This window comes from Guyanagaster necrorhizus (assembly GCF_019112545.1).
Source record: "Guyanagaster necrorhizus MCA 3950 unplaced genomic scaffold BT62scaffold_13, whole genome shotgun sequence".
In the NCBI taxonomy this organism is placed as follows: domain Eukaryota; kingdom Fungi; phylum Basidiomycota; class Agaricomycetes; order Agaricales; family Physalacriaceae; genus Guyanagaster; species Guyanagaster necrorhizus.
Window position 1 is genome coordinate 211,053 of NW_025064892.1, and position 13,636 is coordinate 224,688.

Below are 13,636 nucleotides of genomic sequence, written 5' to 3' on the forward strand. Positions count from 1 at the left end.
TCCCTTTCTAAGTCTCTGTTTATTTATAAACGGAACATAAAGCTAAAATAATGTTTTCCCTACAAATACTTTAATGGCCGCATACGTGGTCATCATGTCGATGCCGGACAATGAAACTTGCTCGAGATTTACGAAAGACTCTATGACGGCGGACAGTGTGTCGTCAACGGATATCCACGGCGATTCTGACTCTGGGAATCTCTGGGGAGAGGGTCCGACTAGGCGCAGCTTGTACACCAGAGGAATGATATCTGGCGATGCCTACGTCAAGGACAGGAATCTACTAGACGATAGATTTAGTCCCAATTCCACTCGAGATCGCTGAAGAAAACAACGCCCAGCAAGCGCACAAGATTTCAAGGCCTTTGGTTCATCCTTGAGATAATCGATGAAGAGGTCGACAATGTCCTGCACCACGGTGGTGGCGGTCATCGTGACAGACATAAAAGAAAGTCCCATGTGTTGCAAGCAGTTCTGTATCAAAAACGGCATAGATTCCCAACAGCACCGACTCTGAAATGAAGGGCCTGAACGTGTTATTTAAAAGGCGTCGCATATGTAGCATCTACTGTGCTTCGCTACACACCATACGATAACTATAGCCGATCACCATAGCCTTTAAATATGAGATGGCCGGAATTTGTTGAATATGCCTCGAAACGAAGGCTTTTTGAGGGGCGCCGACCATGAGCGGGACCGTAGCAAAAAACTGAACATATGAGATGCAAATGACAAGAACTCGGTCAGCTATTGGACCCTTTCCTGGAACGCATATGTTTCACTAGTCACTTGGCATAAGAAAATACGATATACACTAGCATGTTCCGTTCCGTTATAGGAGAAAGTGGTGTGTGTGTGTGTTATTAACATCGAATCAGTATAGATATCTGAAAGATTGGACCCTCTCCCGTTCGTCTTGTGCTGTTACATTCACCAAGCTATTAAGAAAGGCCCGTCAATACACTGGGGTATCACGCAATCACTCGGATAAAACGTACTCTGCACTTTGCTCAATGACTTTGGCACTCGCATCGAAAGCTTCTGCCTCTCCTTTCTCGATCTTTTTATTCAGTGAGATCAAGTATTGGCGGTACACTGTCAATGTCTAAGTAACCTTGGATTGGATGTTCATAAACAGGCACACTCACCAAATCCAATGGACAAACTCAATACGAGAAGACATATCTCGGTGGTAAACGATTGCCAGTACTTAGAGCCCCACTTGGAAGGCCATAGATAAGACGTGGGAATCTAGACATCCAACACCTTAGGATGACGTTATAGAAGATGAAGTTTCTCAGTGTACTTGACCGATGTTGGCAAATCCGTTGACAAAAGCGATAGATGCTGCCCTCTTCACAGGCGGTCGGGGGATGGATGTACTAATCCAACCGAGCAAAATGATACCACCTTCAAAGAATGGGTCTGTGACAATGCGGACGCTTGACGGCGAATTGTACTTGCCACTGAAACCCATGCACATCCCAAAAAGAGAGACATATCTTCCGGCCACCGTTTTCGCTGTTTGCAAGCCTCAGCACCACCAACTGACGTGAAACACAATGCATCCACGAACCTGAAAGGGCGACAATATATCCCAGAAGCGCAAACCCATAACTGAGCGCAATGTGTCCGAACTTCTCGCCCGTCCGGTCCGAGTGCCATGAATTTGCAAGCGCAAATAAAGTGGCGAAAGCCCAAGGAGGAAAGGTGAGCAACAACGTGATGGTAGTGGAAAACCCGAGTGTAGCGGTGATGGTTGGGAGGTACTGACTGAACGACAGGCCCATGATATATGTGAAATACATAAATCTGAAAAGATTCACATCAGCACATTGTACAACGGCGGGCGGAGGAAATCTACGCACGCCAGTCCCCAAACTTTGACGTCGGTTATGGCCTGCAGGAGACCATGGAAAACGCCAGAGCCGGAGCGTTCTTCCTCATCGGGATTATCCACGATCCCAACGTCCTTTACGAGACGGCCCTGTGCGATCAAGCGCTCTCGCTCAGAGAGGGACTTGGTCCTGGAACATTGTCAGCAATGAAAATTTCTCCCTGGAAACCAACAAGGAGGTCACGTTGAGGGGTAGTCGGCCAAGACGAAGGGAATCAGGCAACCGAACGCGACGGTAATGGTCCCTTCGATAATAAAGAGCTGCGAACACCGTCAGCCGAACCAAGCGCAGTAGGTTTTTGCTGGAGGTTAACGTACCCATCGCCATCCCCGAATACCCCTGGTACCTTCCATTCCACCAAGAATTCCTGCGGCAAGTAGTCCACCTAGACCTTGGGCCAGCATGTTCCCGGCGTTCAGACTAAACGATCATTTTTTAGTAACTGAAAAAAGATACGGTGAACCACGCGACTGACAAAGCAATTCTAAACCCGATCTCTTTGCGAGTGTACCATCTCGAGAGGTAGTATACAGACGCGGGATAGAAAGCAGCCTCTGGAATCCCTATTAATAGAACCGACGGGTCCAAAGACGCGATACGCACCGACAAATCCGAGAAAGAACCGACAAACGACAAGGTGCGAGAAGTCGTGGCAGAGCTGGAAAGAAGGTACATAAATCCGGCCTGCTCTAGAGCCATGTACGCACGGATGTCAAGGCAGAGATTCCTCCCCAAAGAATGACAACCGCCGAGATGAAGAGACGAGGATATGGGATGGTGTTCATAACTAGATTCGAGGGAACTTGCATCTGGAATGACCGTTAGGTTAGGGCAGGGTGATCCCGTGGCAACAAGAGGATTGTGAACGTACAAAAATGTATCCCGCGAATAAGACGGAAAGGGTTGTCGCGTATTGAGTATCATTAAGATGGAGATCACTCTGCAGGCCTTTCAGACGAGCATTAGCTAGATTCCCTCGCTATAAAAGGTTGTCAGGAGTGCATCCTCGCTTTCGACAAAACCTCACGTCCTAAGCACTCCATTAACGGACATTCACGAAGTTACCACCCTGTACTACTCACAATGAAGTTTAGAATGAAGAGCTAAATAGCCGTTGCACGGAAAAGGTCAGTTTCACGACTGCGGGCCGAAAAAGGGGGACGTACGATGACCAGCGCAGGCTAGAAGAAGCAACTGGTGAGTTCAGATTGAACAACAGTAACGCTGCCTTACCATGCACCGAAAATCTATCTTTCGTACGAGCCTTCGTTCCTCAGCTTCAGTCCATTGTTGAGCTCTTCGTTCGGCCACATCGGAGTCACCGCCCGTAATCTTGGAGTCTTTGGTATCAGAGTGAATTGACATGGTAGACGGAGGCAAAAATACCTGGCCTAGTCGATCATTTATCTCTCAGGCGTGGTAACTTGATTTGGAGCCCTGTCCGGCACAAAGCATGTGCCTTTGAAATTTTTGCGATCGACCGTCATTCTTGATCGGGCCTGATAAGATATGGGAAGTCACGGAAGGATCTCGCGTTAAACCGGGTCCTTCTTCCGCGGATACTGTCAATGCTTCTTGCCGGTCTGGCTTTTATTTAAAGACAGGATGTGGGGAATCACTGTACGCTACGGAACATGTCGTACTCATCGATTCCTGCCCCATCTGTCGCCACCGCGAAAGATGAGCGTTTGGGACTACATAAAGTCATGGCAGATGCCGCGCAAAGCAACCCTCGGAAACCTGTCGTAGGCAAGTGCTCTCCCACAGAAGTTTTTTTATTCCTTATCGGATAATTATTGTAGGATCATGGCTAATGCTTCCCGGAGCCTCTCTCGCACGAATGACTGCTCAGATGGGCTATGATGCAAGTCAAGAACCCTCTTGGCTGTAGTGCAATATCTCTGACGGTGACTATAGTTCGTATTGGTCGACTGCGAGCACGGGGACATAGCAGATGCTGCGATGCATGCGTCGGTTGGTGCCATTGCAGCCCAGGGAGTCTCTCCCATTGTCCGCATACCGGCTCCTGAAAATTGGCTCGTGAAACGCACGTTGGACACTGGGGGTGAGCCTATCGCTTCTTGTCTATTATTTCTTGCCAATAATAACATTTGTTTGTGTAGCACATGGAATACTCTGTCCCATGATGTCCACCGTTGAAGATGCGCGCGCTCTAGTATCTTACGCAAAATTCCCAGCTCTCAAGGACAAACGGACAGCGGAAATGGTATCGGGCGTGAGAGGTGTAGGCTCACCGTTCGCTCCGGCTGTTTTTGGAATGGGCATGGGCGAGTATGTTGCCACCGCTAACAGGAACACATTCATTGCCGTCCAAATAGAGACAGTAGAAGGCCTAAACAACTGTGAAGAAATAGCCAAAGTTGATGGCGTAGGTTGGTGGCTCTTGCGAATTTAGAATGTCCTTACATTCTGACTGGCGAGAACTTCCGATTAGATATGCTTTTCATTGGGTATGCTTCCCATCACCCTGAGAGACTGACTGACTGACGCCGCCCATTTTCAGGCCTAATGATCTTGCTTCATCAATGGGATACCCACCACTAGAGCATCCGAATATACCTGAGGTTCAAGAAGCCATCAAGCGTGTTTTGGGTGCTGCTAAGGCAGCCGGGAAGTATGCTGGTATGTTCTGTACAGCGGCGGAACAAGTGCAGGCCAGATTTGAACAAGGCTGTAAGCGGCATCAAATGACTGATTCTCAATTAGAGAAAAGCATCAATCTGACTTGTTTTGCACAGTTGATTTAATGAATTTGGGCGCTGATGTTATTGCGCTAGGCGTGTGGAATGCCGTTGAATTAGGAAAGCTGAAGAATATTCGATCGTAGACTCCAATAATACCATTCGCATATGCATAGAATCCCCTCTCCTCTGCCAAAATCAAGCATATGAGGAAATCTCCCTCCTAGTAAATATACTTGGTGAGCAGGAGCAACTGAAACTACGTAGGAAAGAGAGGCATTCCGAATTTTTTTCTTTGATGCTGAATGAGCCCTACTTGCAAAACAGCTGTGCAAATACACTGTTGCGTGACGAGATTCTCATTTATGCCATTAGTATTTCTATAGGATATCCTTTTCTACGTAGATCTTCCAGTGGTGGTGAGATGTAGCTTTGGTTAATAAAGGGAAGGTACATGCAAAATATGTCCAGCCACAAAGATACGGTCCCTTGAGCCCACCAGATGCGGTCTGCGGAATTATGACAAGAATAACGTCCGTGATTCTACTAAGGCACTGACACAATCGATCACCTGGGACATCCATAGTGCCTAACATGGGTATTTCTAGATATCTGTATACCTGTAGACGAATTCATTTTCAAATGTACTCATAACAGAACCGGCAGTTCCGCCTGCAGGCAATTACTTGAATAGTAAGGCCGCGTCTAAGACGAACAATACCCACCGACATACGACCCGAACCGACCGTTCGTGAGACAGTCTCAAGAATCGTAGAGTCGACTGGTTCCTGGTGAGTAGACGTGAGTATCTGAAGGGAATATATACGGTCATCGGGCAACTCACACAAGGACGAAATTCTCCCGAAAAGCGCGGCCAGTCTGTTGTCTCACGGGCAATCAGAAGTCTGACCAGATAACTGAATAGTACCAGTGCTTGACTCACGGTAGTTGCGTGGATGAGTGAGTTAATTGCGAATCGAAGCATATACTCACGAGAACGATATCACCGGTACTGGGATACTCTTGACAGCCTTGCTAGTTGAAACCTGGTGTATTTTTTTTCCTGTACCAAACGTCGGGTTCAGTCCATCAAAATAGATCACTCAATGTTAATGACATATTCCCTACCTTCTGTCAAAGAACTACAACATACGGAGCGGATCTCTAACTGCGAAGGAGGGTGCTTATGGAACATACCGGGGCTTCGTTCGAGTCAGCCATTCGTGGAAGGGACTCGGAAGGTGATAGGTGTCGCGCCGCACTAGAAATTCCAAGAGGATACAGACAAGACATGATCTTTGCAGATAGCCTTCAAAAGGCCGAAAGGACTTGCAGGATAGCGGACTGACGGAAGAGTGTGTAATCATGATGAGAGTAAACGAGTTCATAGGGCTGGCCCGTGACAGAGGACCTGCCCTTCAAGCCGCTCAATGGCAACATTCCAAGAATACTCCTTCCTCAACCAACGGCTGACTGGTATTCAGGCATACTCTCCCCTTGATATTAGTTGGCAAAGACGGCGGGCAGGAACGCACAAGTGAACAGAAAGGAAACCGTGACAACTTGCGTTTTCGCCACGCAATAGTCACATGATGTGTCGGCCGCACCATATCAAGCCAAGGCCGCGGATGAGCCGCGGCCGAGTACCGCTTCCCACCAAGATGCAGAACGCGTTTGTATCCTATCAAGAGTTAGATCGTGTACTTTGTACTTAAGAGCAGGCGATAGTTATGGGACGCTCACTCCATTGCTTCGATCCGTGGAATATTTCTAATGGCCTCTTCCTTGAACCCCAACTTCAAGCAGCTCCATATTGCGGTTGTTGGCGGCGGCTTGGCCGGTCTTTCCGCTGCTGTCGCGCTCCGTCGTGCCGGTCACTTGGGTGAGTATTTACCTGTCTTGTGAACGTGTTTAGTCTCATATTAAGCAACAGTTAACATTTACGAACGGCGCGACTTTAACGTTGAAGTCGGAGCTTCCATCTCCTGTGCCGCTAATGGCACTCAATGGCTACGGGAATGGGACGTCGATATTGCTGACATGAAACCTGTTGTCCTGGTAAATAAACGTCTCCATCACCATCTCTCTGTGAGAGTTACTGTCTAATTTTCCAGATGAAACTCGTCATGCACGACTGGGATACCGGTAAGATCCTCAATCAGTACAACCTTGACAACTACGAGAAAGAATGGGGCAACGTCTATAACATGTTTCATCGTCAGGACATGCACGCCACCCTCCTCAAGACCGCCACTTCCTCCGAAGGAAAAGGCACTCCTGCCACCGTTGTCATCGACCACATGTGAGTACTCTTTTCTAGAGTTGCTTTCAAAATATTAATATATTACGTAGTTGTCAGTCCGTTGATCCAGAGAAGGGTACTGTTACTTTCACCAATGGCCGGACCATCTCTGCAGACCTTATTATTGGGGCTGATGGTATCAGGGTATGTCTAACTGATCTCTCCCTATCGATGCTTATCCCTCCAACGAAAAGTCGGTTGTACGCGGGCAAATTGGCATTGTTCCCCAGATGAAATCTGGACCTCAAACCTGTTATCGCTGCAATGTCTTGACGTCTGATGTCAAGAAGTTTGGCTTGGTCGATTACTCATATGAGCCTGCCATGTAAGCCGACCTTCTGATATTTGCGGCAACTCGGCCTTATTTTATTGCCCCTCCAGCCACTACTGGGGCGGAATGGAGGGCAAAAACCGGCGTTCCAAGTTCTACAAGATTGTCATGTCACCCTGCTCCGGCTATGAAATCGTCTCGTTTTACTGTGAGATCTCCAAAAGTTTTCAAGTTGTTATTCATTGTCAATCTCTCCAGGTTTCATGCCAACCGAAATGACCAAGCACTTCGAGGAGGGATTCCTGTTCGAAGAAGCTCCCATTGAAGATATCCTCATCGGACGATATGATGAGTTGGATCCGGACTGCGTTGCACTTCTCAAGCACTCTATTGACCGGATGCCTTGGCGACTGTATAAACACGAGCCCTACCCCGTGCGTTCCCTCTTTATCCTCCTGTCACGCCTTGCCCACTCGATGTCGACAGAACTGGTATAAGCACCGCGCCTGCATTCTCGGTGACGCCGCCCATCCCATGATGCCCCACCAATCTCAAGGTGCCTGCATGGCCATCGAGGATGCCGCCTCCCTGGGTATTATTTTCTCCGACAAGTACGACTTTACCAACGACATCGAGGCTGGCTTGGCTATGTACCAGACTATCCGCAAGCCTCGCGGCACCCGTGTCCAGGATGCCTCGTGGCGAGCGACCTTGAACATCAACGAGCGTATCGGATTTACCAGTCTCACCGCACCAGAAGCCGAGTTGGCTGCTGCCGCTGACAAGCTGACTAGTGAGCTTCAATCTTTCTTCCTAACGAGCATTCCTGACCTGGGTTAGTTAATGAAATGAACAGTTACAAGATGCACGATCACGTCGCAGCGGAAGTGACCAAACTATCTGCGCCTGCTCAAGTTTAATGAATCCAGTTTTAGAATTATTTACATTAGATAGCGCATGACACTGTATATACAATAGACCAAAGGTAACTAACTATTCTGTTATGTATTATCCTTCGCGGGTACACCACTATAAAATCCTGAATTCGTACCCCCACTAAAAGGCCAGTCCTGCTGTTCATGGAAAGCCTGCCATAGCACTTGGGCGTTTTCCTCAAACATTTGAGCGCTTGGTTGCGCCGAAGGCTTTATCACATTCCCCACTAAAGCAAGAAGATCATCTCCGAGAAATTCGTTAGAAAAAGGAAGCCCGTCAACATGTTGTCCAGCATATATAGCATTGATATCCAGAGATAGTTGTGGCGGCGTTGGGTTGGAAGGAGAGTAGACATGTGGTGGAGGTGGTGGACCCATCTGATGAGTAGGAGATTGAGGTATTCGCGAATGGCCGGACACAGGGTTATGTTGCGACGGAGAATAGGAGTGTTGTCCAGGATAAGGGCCGTTCGGTTCTGCGACCGGTTCCATCGAAGTACGAAGATTGGATAGTCGCTGGTGTGATCGCCCTTCCGCGAGACCGGGATCCATCATTCCGAGGCCGCTAGAATGATGCGAACTGTTATTAAGAGTCTTGTGTCCCTCAGAAACGTGGGAGGACGACGGTATGCCGTTCTCCCATGCGTGCCCATTGACACGATTTCGTTGTGAGGAAGCAACTTCGGCATCAGATCTCTTCCGCTTTCCTCGCGACGCCGACGCCGTTGAGCTGGTTTGAGAGGTTACCAGTCAATGACTGCGCTATCAACGCATAACAAGAGCAGCTGACCTGAGCGGTTCGGGTCGTTCCTGATTCTTAGATGAAAGTGACTGGGCTTGTTGTTGGGCGGCTTGTAAATCCTCGATTGCAGACGAACCACCATACAATCTCGTCTTTACCATTACCAGCAGATCAGAAACGATTTCCCCACAGCGCTTAGATGCAGGCCATATTTCCTGCATTTTTTCCAGAATTTTGACGCATTTCTCGGCATCATTTATGATGGCAGTAACAAGTTCTTGGTGATTCAGGTAATAGACGCAACGAAGAAGAGTTATACCACTCAGCTAGACAGGCTTAGTGTTCAAATTCGTATCGCCTGAATTTAGGTGCAGATGCTTACTGTAATGAATTGGACCGCGAACGCCAAATGGTGCGAAGTTGGAAGCATCTGTCAATATGGAATAAGTAAGAAGGGATAGCCGATCACCGACACTTGCCTCTTGCGTTATTTCACCTATCCTGATACCTGATAGAACATTGTGATCGATGAGAGGTAATAAACATATGGCAGGGGGCCTGACTCACAGGATCGTGCGGCGCTCATGCACTGACCCAACGAAGTCAGATCAGGAGATAAAGAGGTTCCGTCAGGGATGAATGGTCGATCTGGAGAGGAGATTGGTTAAGACGACGGATAAAAGAGAAAGCCGTGATACGAACGCAAGTCGATGACAGCGGAATAATACACAAAGAAGGTAATGAGACATAGCGTTAGCATCTTGCGATTTTGTCGGTTGTTTGCGGCAAATCGAACGCTTGGAGGTAAACGGTTCAACCAATGCTCTAACTCGGCATCAATAGCAGAAACTGTTTTTCGTGTTTGTTCGCTTAGAGGGTCATTAATTTGCAGGGAGTGCACGAAGCGCATAACTTTGCCCGCTATGATATATATTTCAAGGAGCCTGAAATGAGGGTTTTAGCGGCCTCTGATAGAACCGACCACCATACGTACGCAACAAAGCCTGTCATGAATGATTCCCCGGTCTTCGAGATATTAACACCTTCGACAGACGCAAGGAGCTGAGCATCATCAAGCTCGGCCGCTACCAGAAAGCTTAAACATCTGTAAGTGGAGGGAGTGCAATGACTGCTCACGCATTTCGACATTACAGTCATCATCATGGGCGCCGCTTGGCCTCCCCAGTGCGATAGAAAGAACACGATCAATACCATAGACACACCACCACACTCGCCTGCGCATCTCTTTCTCAAAAGGAGGCAAAGACGATCGGCGCGATGAGCGCTATAATAATATAAGCAGGGCAGTCCAAGCAGTCGAATATTGGACGCACGTGGAGCCCCAGATCCTGCGCTCTACGGACGGCCTGACCGGCGTTGATCCAACTTTGGGCAAGAGCTATAAGAAGTGAGCAAAAGTTACATGTTGTGGGTATAACATTCCTCACTATTCCAATTCGCGTTACAGATGGCTAGAATGGCGACGCATTGCACCCTGGATGAATCCAATAAGACCATTATTCACAGATCTACCGCGAACGTACAATTCAATTTGAGATAATCCAGCACTCGTCCAAAACAGAAGCTGAGCCTTTTCATAGAACCTAATGTGTGCAAAAATTATGAAAGTGAATCGATCGACAGGTAACGGACATACTCCATGCCGCCAAACCGCCGCATTTGGGGATCAGTGCTTTTCCCCTTCTTCGATATACATGCTCCACAAGCAAATACCGCGAATAAGGACGCTAGAAAAGCACTGTCCTTGGATGGTTTGCCGGCCGACTTGGCCGTCATAGTTTTCGTGTAACGTTCCAGGAATACGTGTTGGTGGAGTATTGGAAAAGTATAATGTATGTGGGTGAAATAGAGGGATACGAGTTCATCTGCTCGTTCAGATGAAGGATAATCGATATCTTCCGGGCGCGGTCTAGAATGATCTAATATTCATGGGCACTGGTTTAGCATATAAACAGTACTCACAAAGCCTCTTGTACTTTGAAACGGCCGGAAGGATCAAAAAATGGAAGAGTAATATCTGCGCTTTTATTGGAGTTTTGGGAGTCCGGAGAAGCGTCGCTGGCAGAATCTTGTAATGTGGTTAATGCTTCAACGAGCATGAATGTAGATGTTCCTCCCGTATACCTGAGATGCCGACCTTAAGCTAGAACGAGGTGCAGAGTAGGAATGTGCTCACCGCAGATTTCCATAACTATCTTTCGTGAGATGCGAGAATCTGTCCGACCATTGCTCCGGGCCCTCGTTTTCATCCCCATCCATTATCTCGGATGCGGCGGTGGGACTCAAAACGGAGCCACTTGGATATCGAGAGAGATGCTGAATGGTTGCAGATGGGCGATACGGTACGCGGGGGTGCGATAGCTCGGGTGTGGACTTGTGGGAATTCTGCGAAGGCTGGGAAGGACCAGAATCACTGTTGGGAATGCTAAAGCTGTAGGAGGTCAACTACAGCTCAACTACGAGCGACAAAACGCACGGAAATTGCTGGGGATTCTGCCGCATCCATGCCTCGAAAGCCTTCGTAATTGGTAGCAACTTCTCTAGATTCTCCTCCACCTTTGCTAGTCTTGAATCGACGGTGTTTGCTTGTCTGCAAAGTAAATGATGGTGAGGAAGGCGATGACTGCAATAAATCGTAATTCATACTGTCGGGCGACCGCAGCATTGTCATTGATATCCTTGACTTGATATACCCGTTAAGCTCCGGCGCAAGCAACAAAGTGAAGAACATACAGCTGCATATCTTGCCTGAAGACACGCAGTAGGCACACGGCTCCTGGAATAGAGGTCGGGACTGCATGGATAGCAACGAAAGAGGCCAGGCTCACCTGACCGTTACATTTGACCTAGACGAAGGTCAGAGTCAGACGTCGGCGCCATCTGGATGCTGCTGGGCAGGCGCACCTTCCGTTTCCTACAGACCTCGCATGCCCGCCAAACTCGCGCTCTCACGTTCAGTTTCCTGATCAAAGTCGAATACACGGGTGAATTTCTGTTCGCAATTTGTATAATTTCCAATTGCCAACTCACCGCTCGCTATTTTGAGGACCGCCATTGTTCTCGTTAGACCCCTCAGCCTTGTCCGACATCCAGTGATACAGGAGAAATGGACGAAATACGGTCTACACGACGCCAAAGATAGGAATACTCAGGCAGCAGTGACCCTCGACGGTGACTGTGACTGCCGGATGTTATTTGTCAGGTGAATCAATATATTATAGATCAAATCTCTCTCGACAGTCAAGCATGAATATAAATTCAACGAATTCAAGGTCATTATACCTGCTGGTTCATGATAACCACCTTCAAGTCGTCGCCCTTTCTCACTGCCTCCAATGCCTCTTTGCTGCGCGACAGCGGGAATACTGCAGTAATCATCGGCTGCAGGTCTATCTTGCCGCTCTCCATTAAATCGATAGCCGTCTTGAAGCATCCTGCAGTGTACCTTACGCTTCCGATGACATCCAACTCCTTCGCCACGATCTGGAAAGTCGGGAACGAATTTATCGCTCGCCCAAGGCCCGCTTGTACGTCTGCAATCACTGCAGCTTAGCGTTGATCTATAAAGGGAAGAAATACCCACATGTTCCCCCAGAATGTACAAAGGTAATACCAGCCTGCATACATGCCTCGGCGCCTGACGCCTCTACGCTGATATCAACACCCCACGAATCCACCCCGGCTTCTTTCAATACGGATGCTTTAAATCCTTCTGCCCATTCAGAATAGTCCTGTCCCTGTGCTATCTTCGGTGATAGAACGGCATAGTCTGCCCATAGCTTCTTGGCGAAGTCAATCCGTTTCTGTGATATGTCGAAGGCCAGGATTTTAGATACACCGTAGGCTCGGGCAGTGGCCATGACTAGGCAGCCGAGAGGCCCGCACCCGCTACACAAAGATCAGACGAGGCATCAGTCGATTTGTCGAGCACTCACAATACAGCGATGATTTGGCCTGCAGCAAATTTAGCACGTTTGGCGAGCTGTACAGTGTGTTAACGCTGATAAGCTTAGTTGATTATAATAAGCACCTGGATGGCGACGGCTAGTGGCTGAATACAACCTGCCTGCTCCCACGATATAGACGCTGGGATTTTGACAGCGAAGTCGGCATCGCATACATAGTATTGGCAAAGCGCTTTAGCGAAAGCATGGTCAGTGTTCTCTTTGATCGCGAACAAACCGTACTCACTGCCTTGTGTAGGCGATAGTGAAGCCTGTCGGAAGTTTCTGCACACATTGGTCTTTCCCGTCTTACAGTTATGGCACCTGGGCGCTTGTCAGGTGCTCACGCAATTTTCATCGGTGCTGGCGTTTTACTCACTTCCTGCAAAACATTGTGGGCTCAATGGCTACCCGGTCACCCACCGCCAAATCTGTAACGGAAGAACCAACTTCTACGATGATACCTGCTGATTCATGACCAAGGATTAATGGCTCCTTGATCAAGTCCTTGCCTACACCACCGTGGCTGTAATTGTGGAGCTATAAATCGGGAGAGATTAGCTGACCCACGAAGAAAGGTTCTCTGTACTCAAACATACGTCACTACCACAAATACCTGTCGCCTCAATCCTGATGAGAACGTCGTCCTTGCCGACTTGGGCAATGGGTGCGTCGCGTATCTCGACGGTGTTAGCCTTCAGAAGCATGCAGGCCTTGTTGGGCGTTTCTGGGGTCATAACGAAAGATGGATGCAAGCAAAGGTGGGGGATTATGTGATACAGTCATTGACCAAGCCCTTCAGACTTTATTTTAACGGAATT

At 48.3% G+C, this 13,636-nt stretch overlaps 6 protein-coding genes across 6 annotated transcripts; 2 read left to right on the top strand and 4 right to left on the bottom strand.

Moving 5' to 3' along the window:
- Positions 1 to 742: 742 nt before the first annotated feature.
- Positions 743 to 3,279, bottom strand: BT62DRAFT_1076338 (MFS general substrate transporter). Its single transcript, XM_043179208.1, has 15 exons — positions 3,132 to 3,279; positions 3,065 to 3,079; positions 2,978 to 3,001; positions 2,770 to 2,877; positions 2,606 to 2,707; positions 2,502 to 2,556; positions 2,374 to 2,452; positions 2,216 to 2,318; positions 2,082 to 2,158; positions 1,869 to 2,027; positions 1,577 to 1,812; positions 1,307 to 1,521; positions 1,149 to 1,251; positions 999 to 1,095; positions 743 to 938 (listed from the first exon to the last, which is right to left on the bottom strand). The coding sequence occupies exons 1-15, from the start codon at positions 3,261 to 3,263 to the stop codon at positions 875 to 877; spliced, it is 1,569 nt and encodes a 522-aa protein (XP_043039423.1). The 5' UTR covers positions 3,264 to 3,279; the 3' UTR covers positions 743 to 874.
- A 227-nt stretch (positions 3,280 to 3,506) lies between these two features.
- On the top strand, positions 3,507 to 4,821 carry BT62DRAFT_932267 (Phosphoenolpyruvate/pyruvate domain-containing protein). Its single transcript, XM_043186326.1, has 7 exons — positions 3,507 to 3,647; positions 3,701 to 3,762; positions 3,816 to 3,963; positions 4,022 to 4,291; positions 4,354 to 4,369; positions 4,423 to 4,592; positions 4,658 to 4,821. Exons 1-7 carry the CDS (start codon positions 3,533 to 3,535, stop codon positions 4,744 to 4,746), a joined length of 870 nt encoding a protein of 289 aa, XP_043039424.1. The 5' UTR covers positions 3,507 to 3,532; the 3' UTR covers positions 4,747 to 4,821.
- Positions 4,822 to 5,204: 383 nt separating this feature from the next.
- On the bottom strand, positions 5,205 to 5,893 carry BT62DRAFT_1006108 (uncharacterized protein; the record flags this gene model as incomplete). The annotated part of the gene is made up of 4 exons (XM_043177213.1): positions 5,205 to 5,272; positions 5,330 to 5,388; positions 5,445 to 5,479; positions 5,798 to 5,893. 4 exons carry the CDS (start codon positions 5,891 to 5,893, stop codon positions 5,205 to 5,207), a joined length of 258 nt encoding a protein of 85 aa, XP_043039425.1.
- A 480-nt stretch (positions 5,894 to 6,373) lies between these two features.
- On the top strand, positions 6,374 to 8,093 carry BT62DRAFT_968743 (salicylate hydroxylase; the record flags this gene model as incomplete). The annotated part of the gene is made up of 9 exons (XM_043188916.1): positions 6,374 to 6,482; positions 6,534 to 6,658; positions 6,715 to 6,902; positions 6,953 to 7,046; positions 7,097 to 7,227; positions 7,284 to 7,381; positions 7,432 to 7,607; positions 7,660 to 7,966; positions 8,014 to 8,093. 9 exons carry the CDS (start codon positions 6,374 to 6,376, stop codon positions 8,091 to 8,093), a joined length of 1,308 nt encoding a protein of 435 aa, XP_043039426.1.
- Positions 8,094 to 8,208: 115 nt separating this feature from the next.
- On the bottom strand, positions 8,209 to 12,065 carry BT62DRAFT_142907 (uncharacterized protein). Its single transcript, XM_043179836.1, has 21 exons — positions 11,902 to 12,065; positions 11,776 to 11,833; positions 11,700 to 11,717; positions 11,605 to 11,647; positions 11,518 to 11,554; positions 11,348 to 11,461; positions 11,048 to 11,302; positions 10,834 to 10,995; positions 10,508 to 10,780; positions 10,395 to 10,454; positions 10,299 to 10,345; positions 10,185 to 10,249; positions 9,988 to 10,135; positions 9,845 to 9,935; positions 9,553 to 9,794; positions 9,418 to 9,498; positions 9,330 to 9,358; positions 9,233 to 9,280; positions 8,899 to 9,176; positions 8,391 to 8,838; positions 8,209 to 8,335 (listed from the first exon to the last, which is right to left on the bottom strand). The coding sequence occupies exons 1-21, from the start codon at positions 11,958 to 11,960 to the stop codon at positions 8,324 to 8,326; spliced, it is 2,568 nt and encodes an 855-aa protein (XP_043039427.1). The 5' UTR covers positions 11,961 to 12,065; the 3' UTR covers positions 8,209 to 8,323.
- A 38-nt stretch (positions 12,066 to 12,103) lies between these two features.
- Positions 12,104 to 13,589, bottom strand: BT62DRAFT_949843 (GroES-like protein). The gene is made up of 7 exons (XM_043188120.1): positions 13,415 to 13,589; positions 13,195 to 13,355; positions 13,063 to 13,139; positions 12,902 to 13,008; positions 12,807 to 12,853; positions 12,455 to 12,759; positions 12,104 to 12,404 (listed from the first exon to the last, which is right to left on the bottom strand). Exons 1-7 carry the CDS (start codon positions 13,550 to 13,552, stop codon positions 12,148 to 12,150), a joined length of 1,092 nt encoding a protein of 363 aa, XP_043039428.1. The 5' UTR covers positions 13,553 to 13,589; the 3' UTR covers positions 12,104 to 12,147.
- Positions 13,590 to 13,636: the final 47 nt, after the last annotated feature.

Bases quoted from the DNA above. Each gene is read 5' to 3' on its own strand.
- BT62DRAFT_1076338 (XM_043179208.1), bottom strand. From the start codon at position 3,263: ATGTCAATTCACTCTGATACCAAAGACTCCAAGATTACGGGCGGTGAC. The intron at 2,878-2,977 runs AGTAGTACAGGG...AACCTTTTATAG, and splicing joins TCATTCTAAACTTCATTGTG to CGAGGGAATCTAGCTAATGC. The intron at 1,096-1,148 runs GTGAGTGTGCCT...AGACATTGACAG, and splicing joins GAGTTTGTCCATTGGATTTG to TGTACCGCCAATACTTGATC.
- BT62DRAFT_932267 (XM_043186326.1), top strand. From the start codon at position 3,533: ATGTCGTACTCATCGATTCCTGCCCCATCTGTCGCCACCGCGAAAGAT. The intron at 3,964-4,021 runs GTGAGCCTATCG...TTGTTTGTGTAG, and splicing joins ACGCACGTTGGACACTGGGG to CACATGGAATACTCTGTCCC. The intron at 4,593-4,657 runs GTAAGCGGCATC...TGTTTTGCACAG, and splicing joins GGCCAGATTTGAACAAGGCT to TTGATTTAATGAATTTGGGC.
- BT62DRAFT_142907 (XM_043179836.1), bottom strand. From the start codon at position 11,960: ATGTCGGACAAGGCTGAGGGGTCTAACGAGAACAATGGCGGTCCTCAA. The intron at 9,795-9,844 runs GTACGTATGGTG...CCCTCATTTCAG, and splicing joins TTCATGACAGGCTTTGTTGC to GCTCCTTGAAATATATATCA. The intron at 9,281-9,329 runs GCAAGTGTCGGT...CCATATTGACAG, and splicing joins TAGGTGAAATAACGCAAGAG to ATGCTTCCAACTTCGCACCA.
- BT62DRAFT_949843 (XM_043188120.1), bottom strand. From the start codon at position 13,552: ATGACCCCAGAAACGCCCAACAAGGCCTGCATGCTTCTGAAGGCTAAC. The intron at 13,356-13,414 runs GTATGTTTGAGT...CCCGATTTATAG, and splicing joins CAGGTATTTGTGGTAGTGAC to CTCCACAATTACAGCCACGG. The intron at 12,854-12,901 runs GTGCTTATTATA...CACACTGTACAG, and splicing joins CACTAGCCGTCGCCATCCAG to CTCGCCAAACGTGCTAAATT.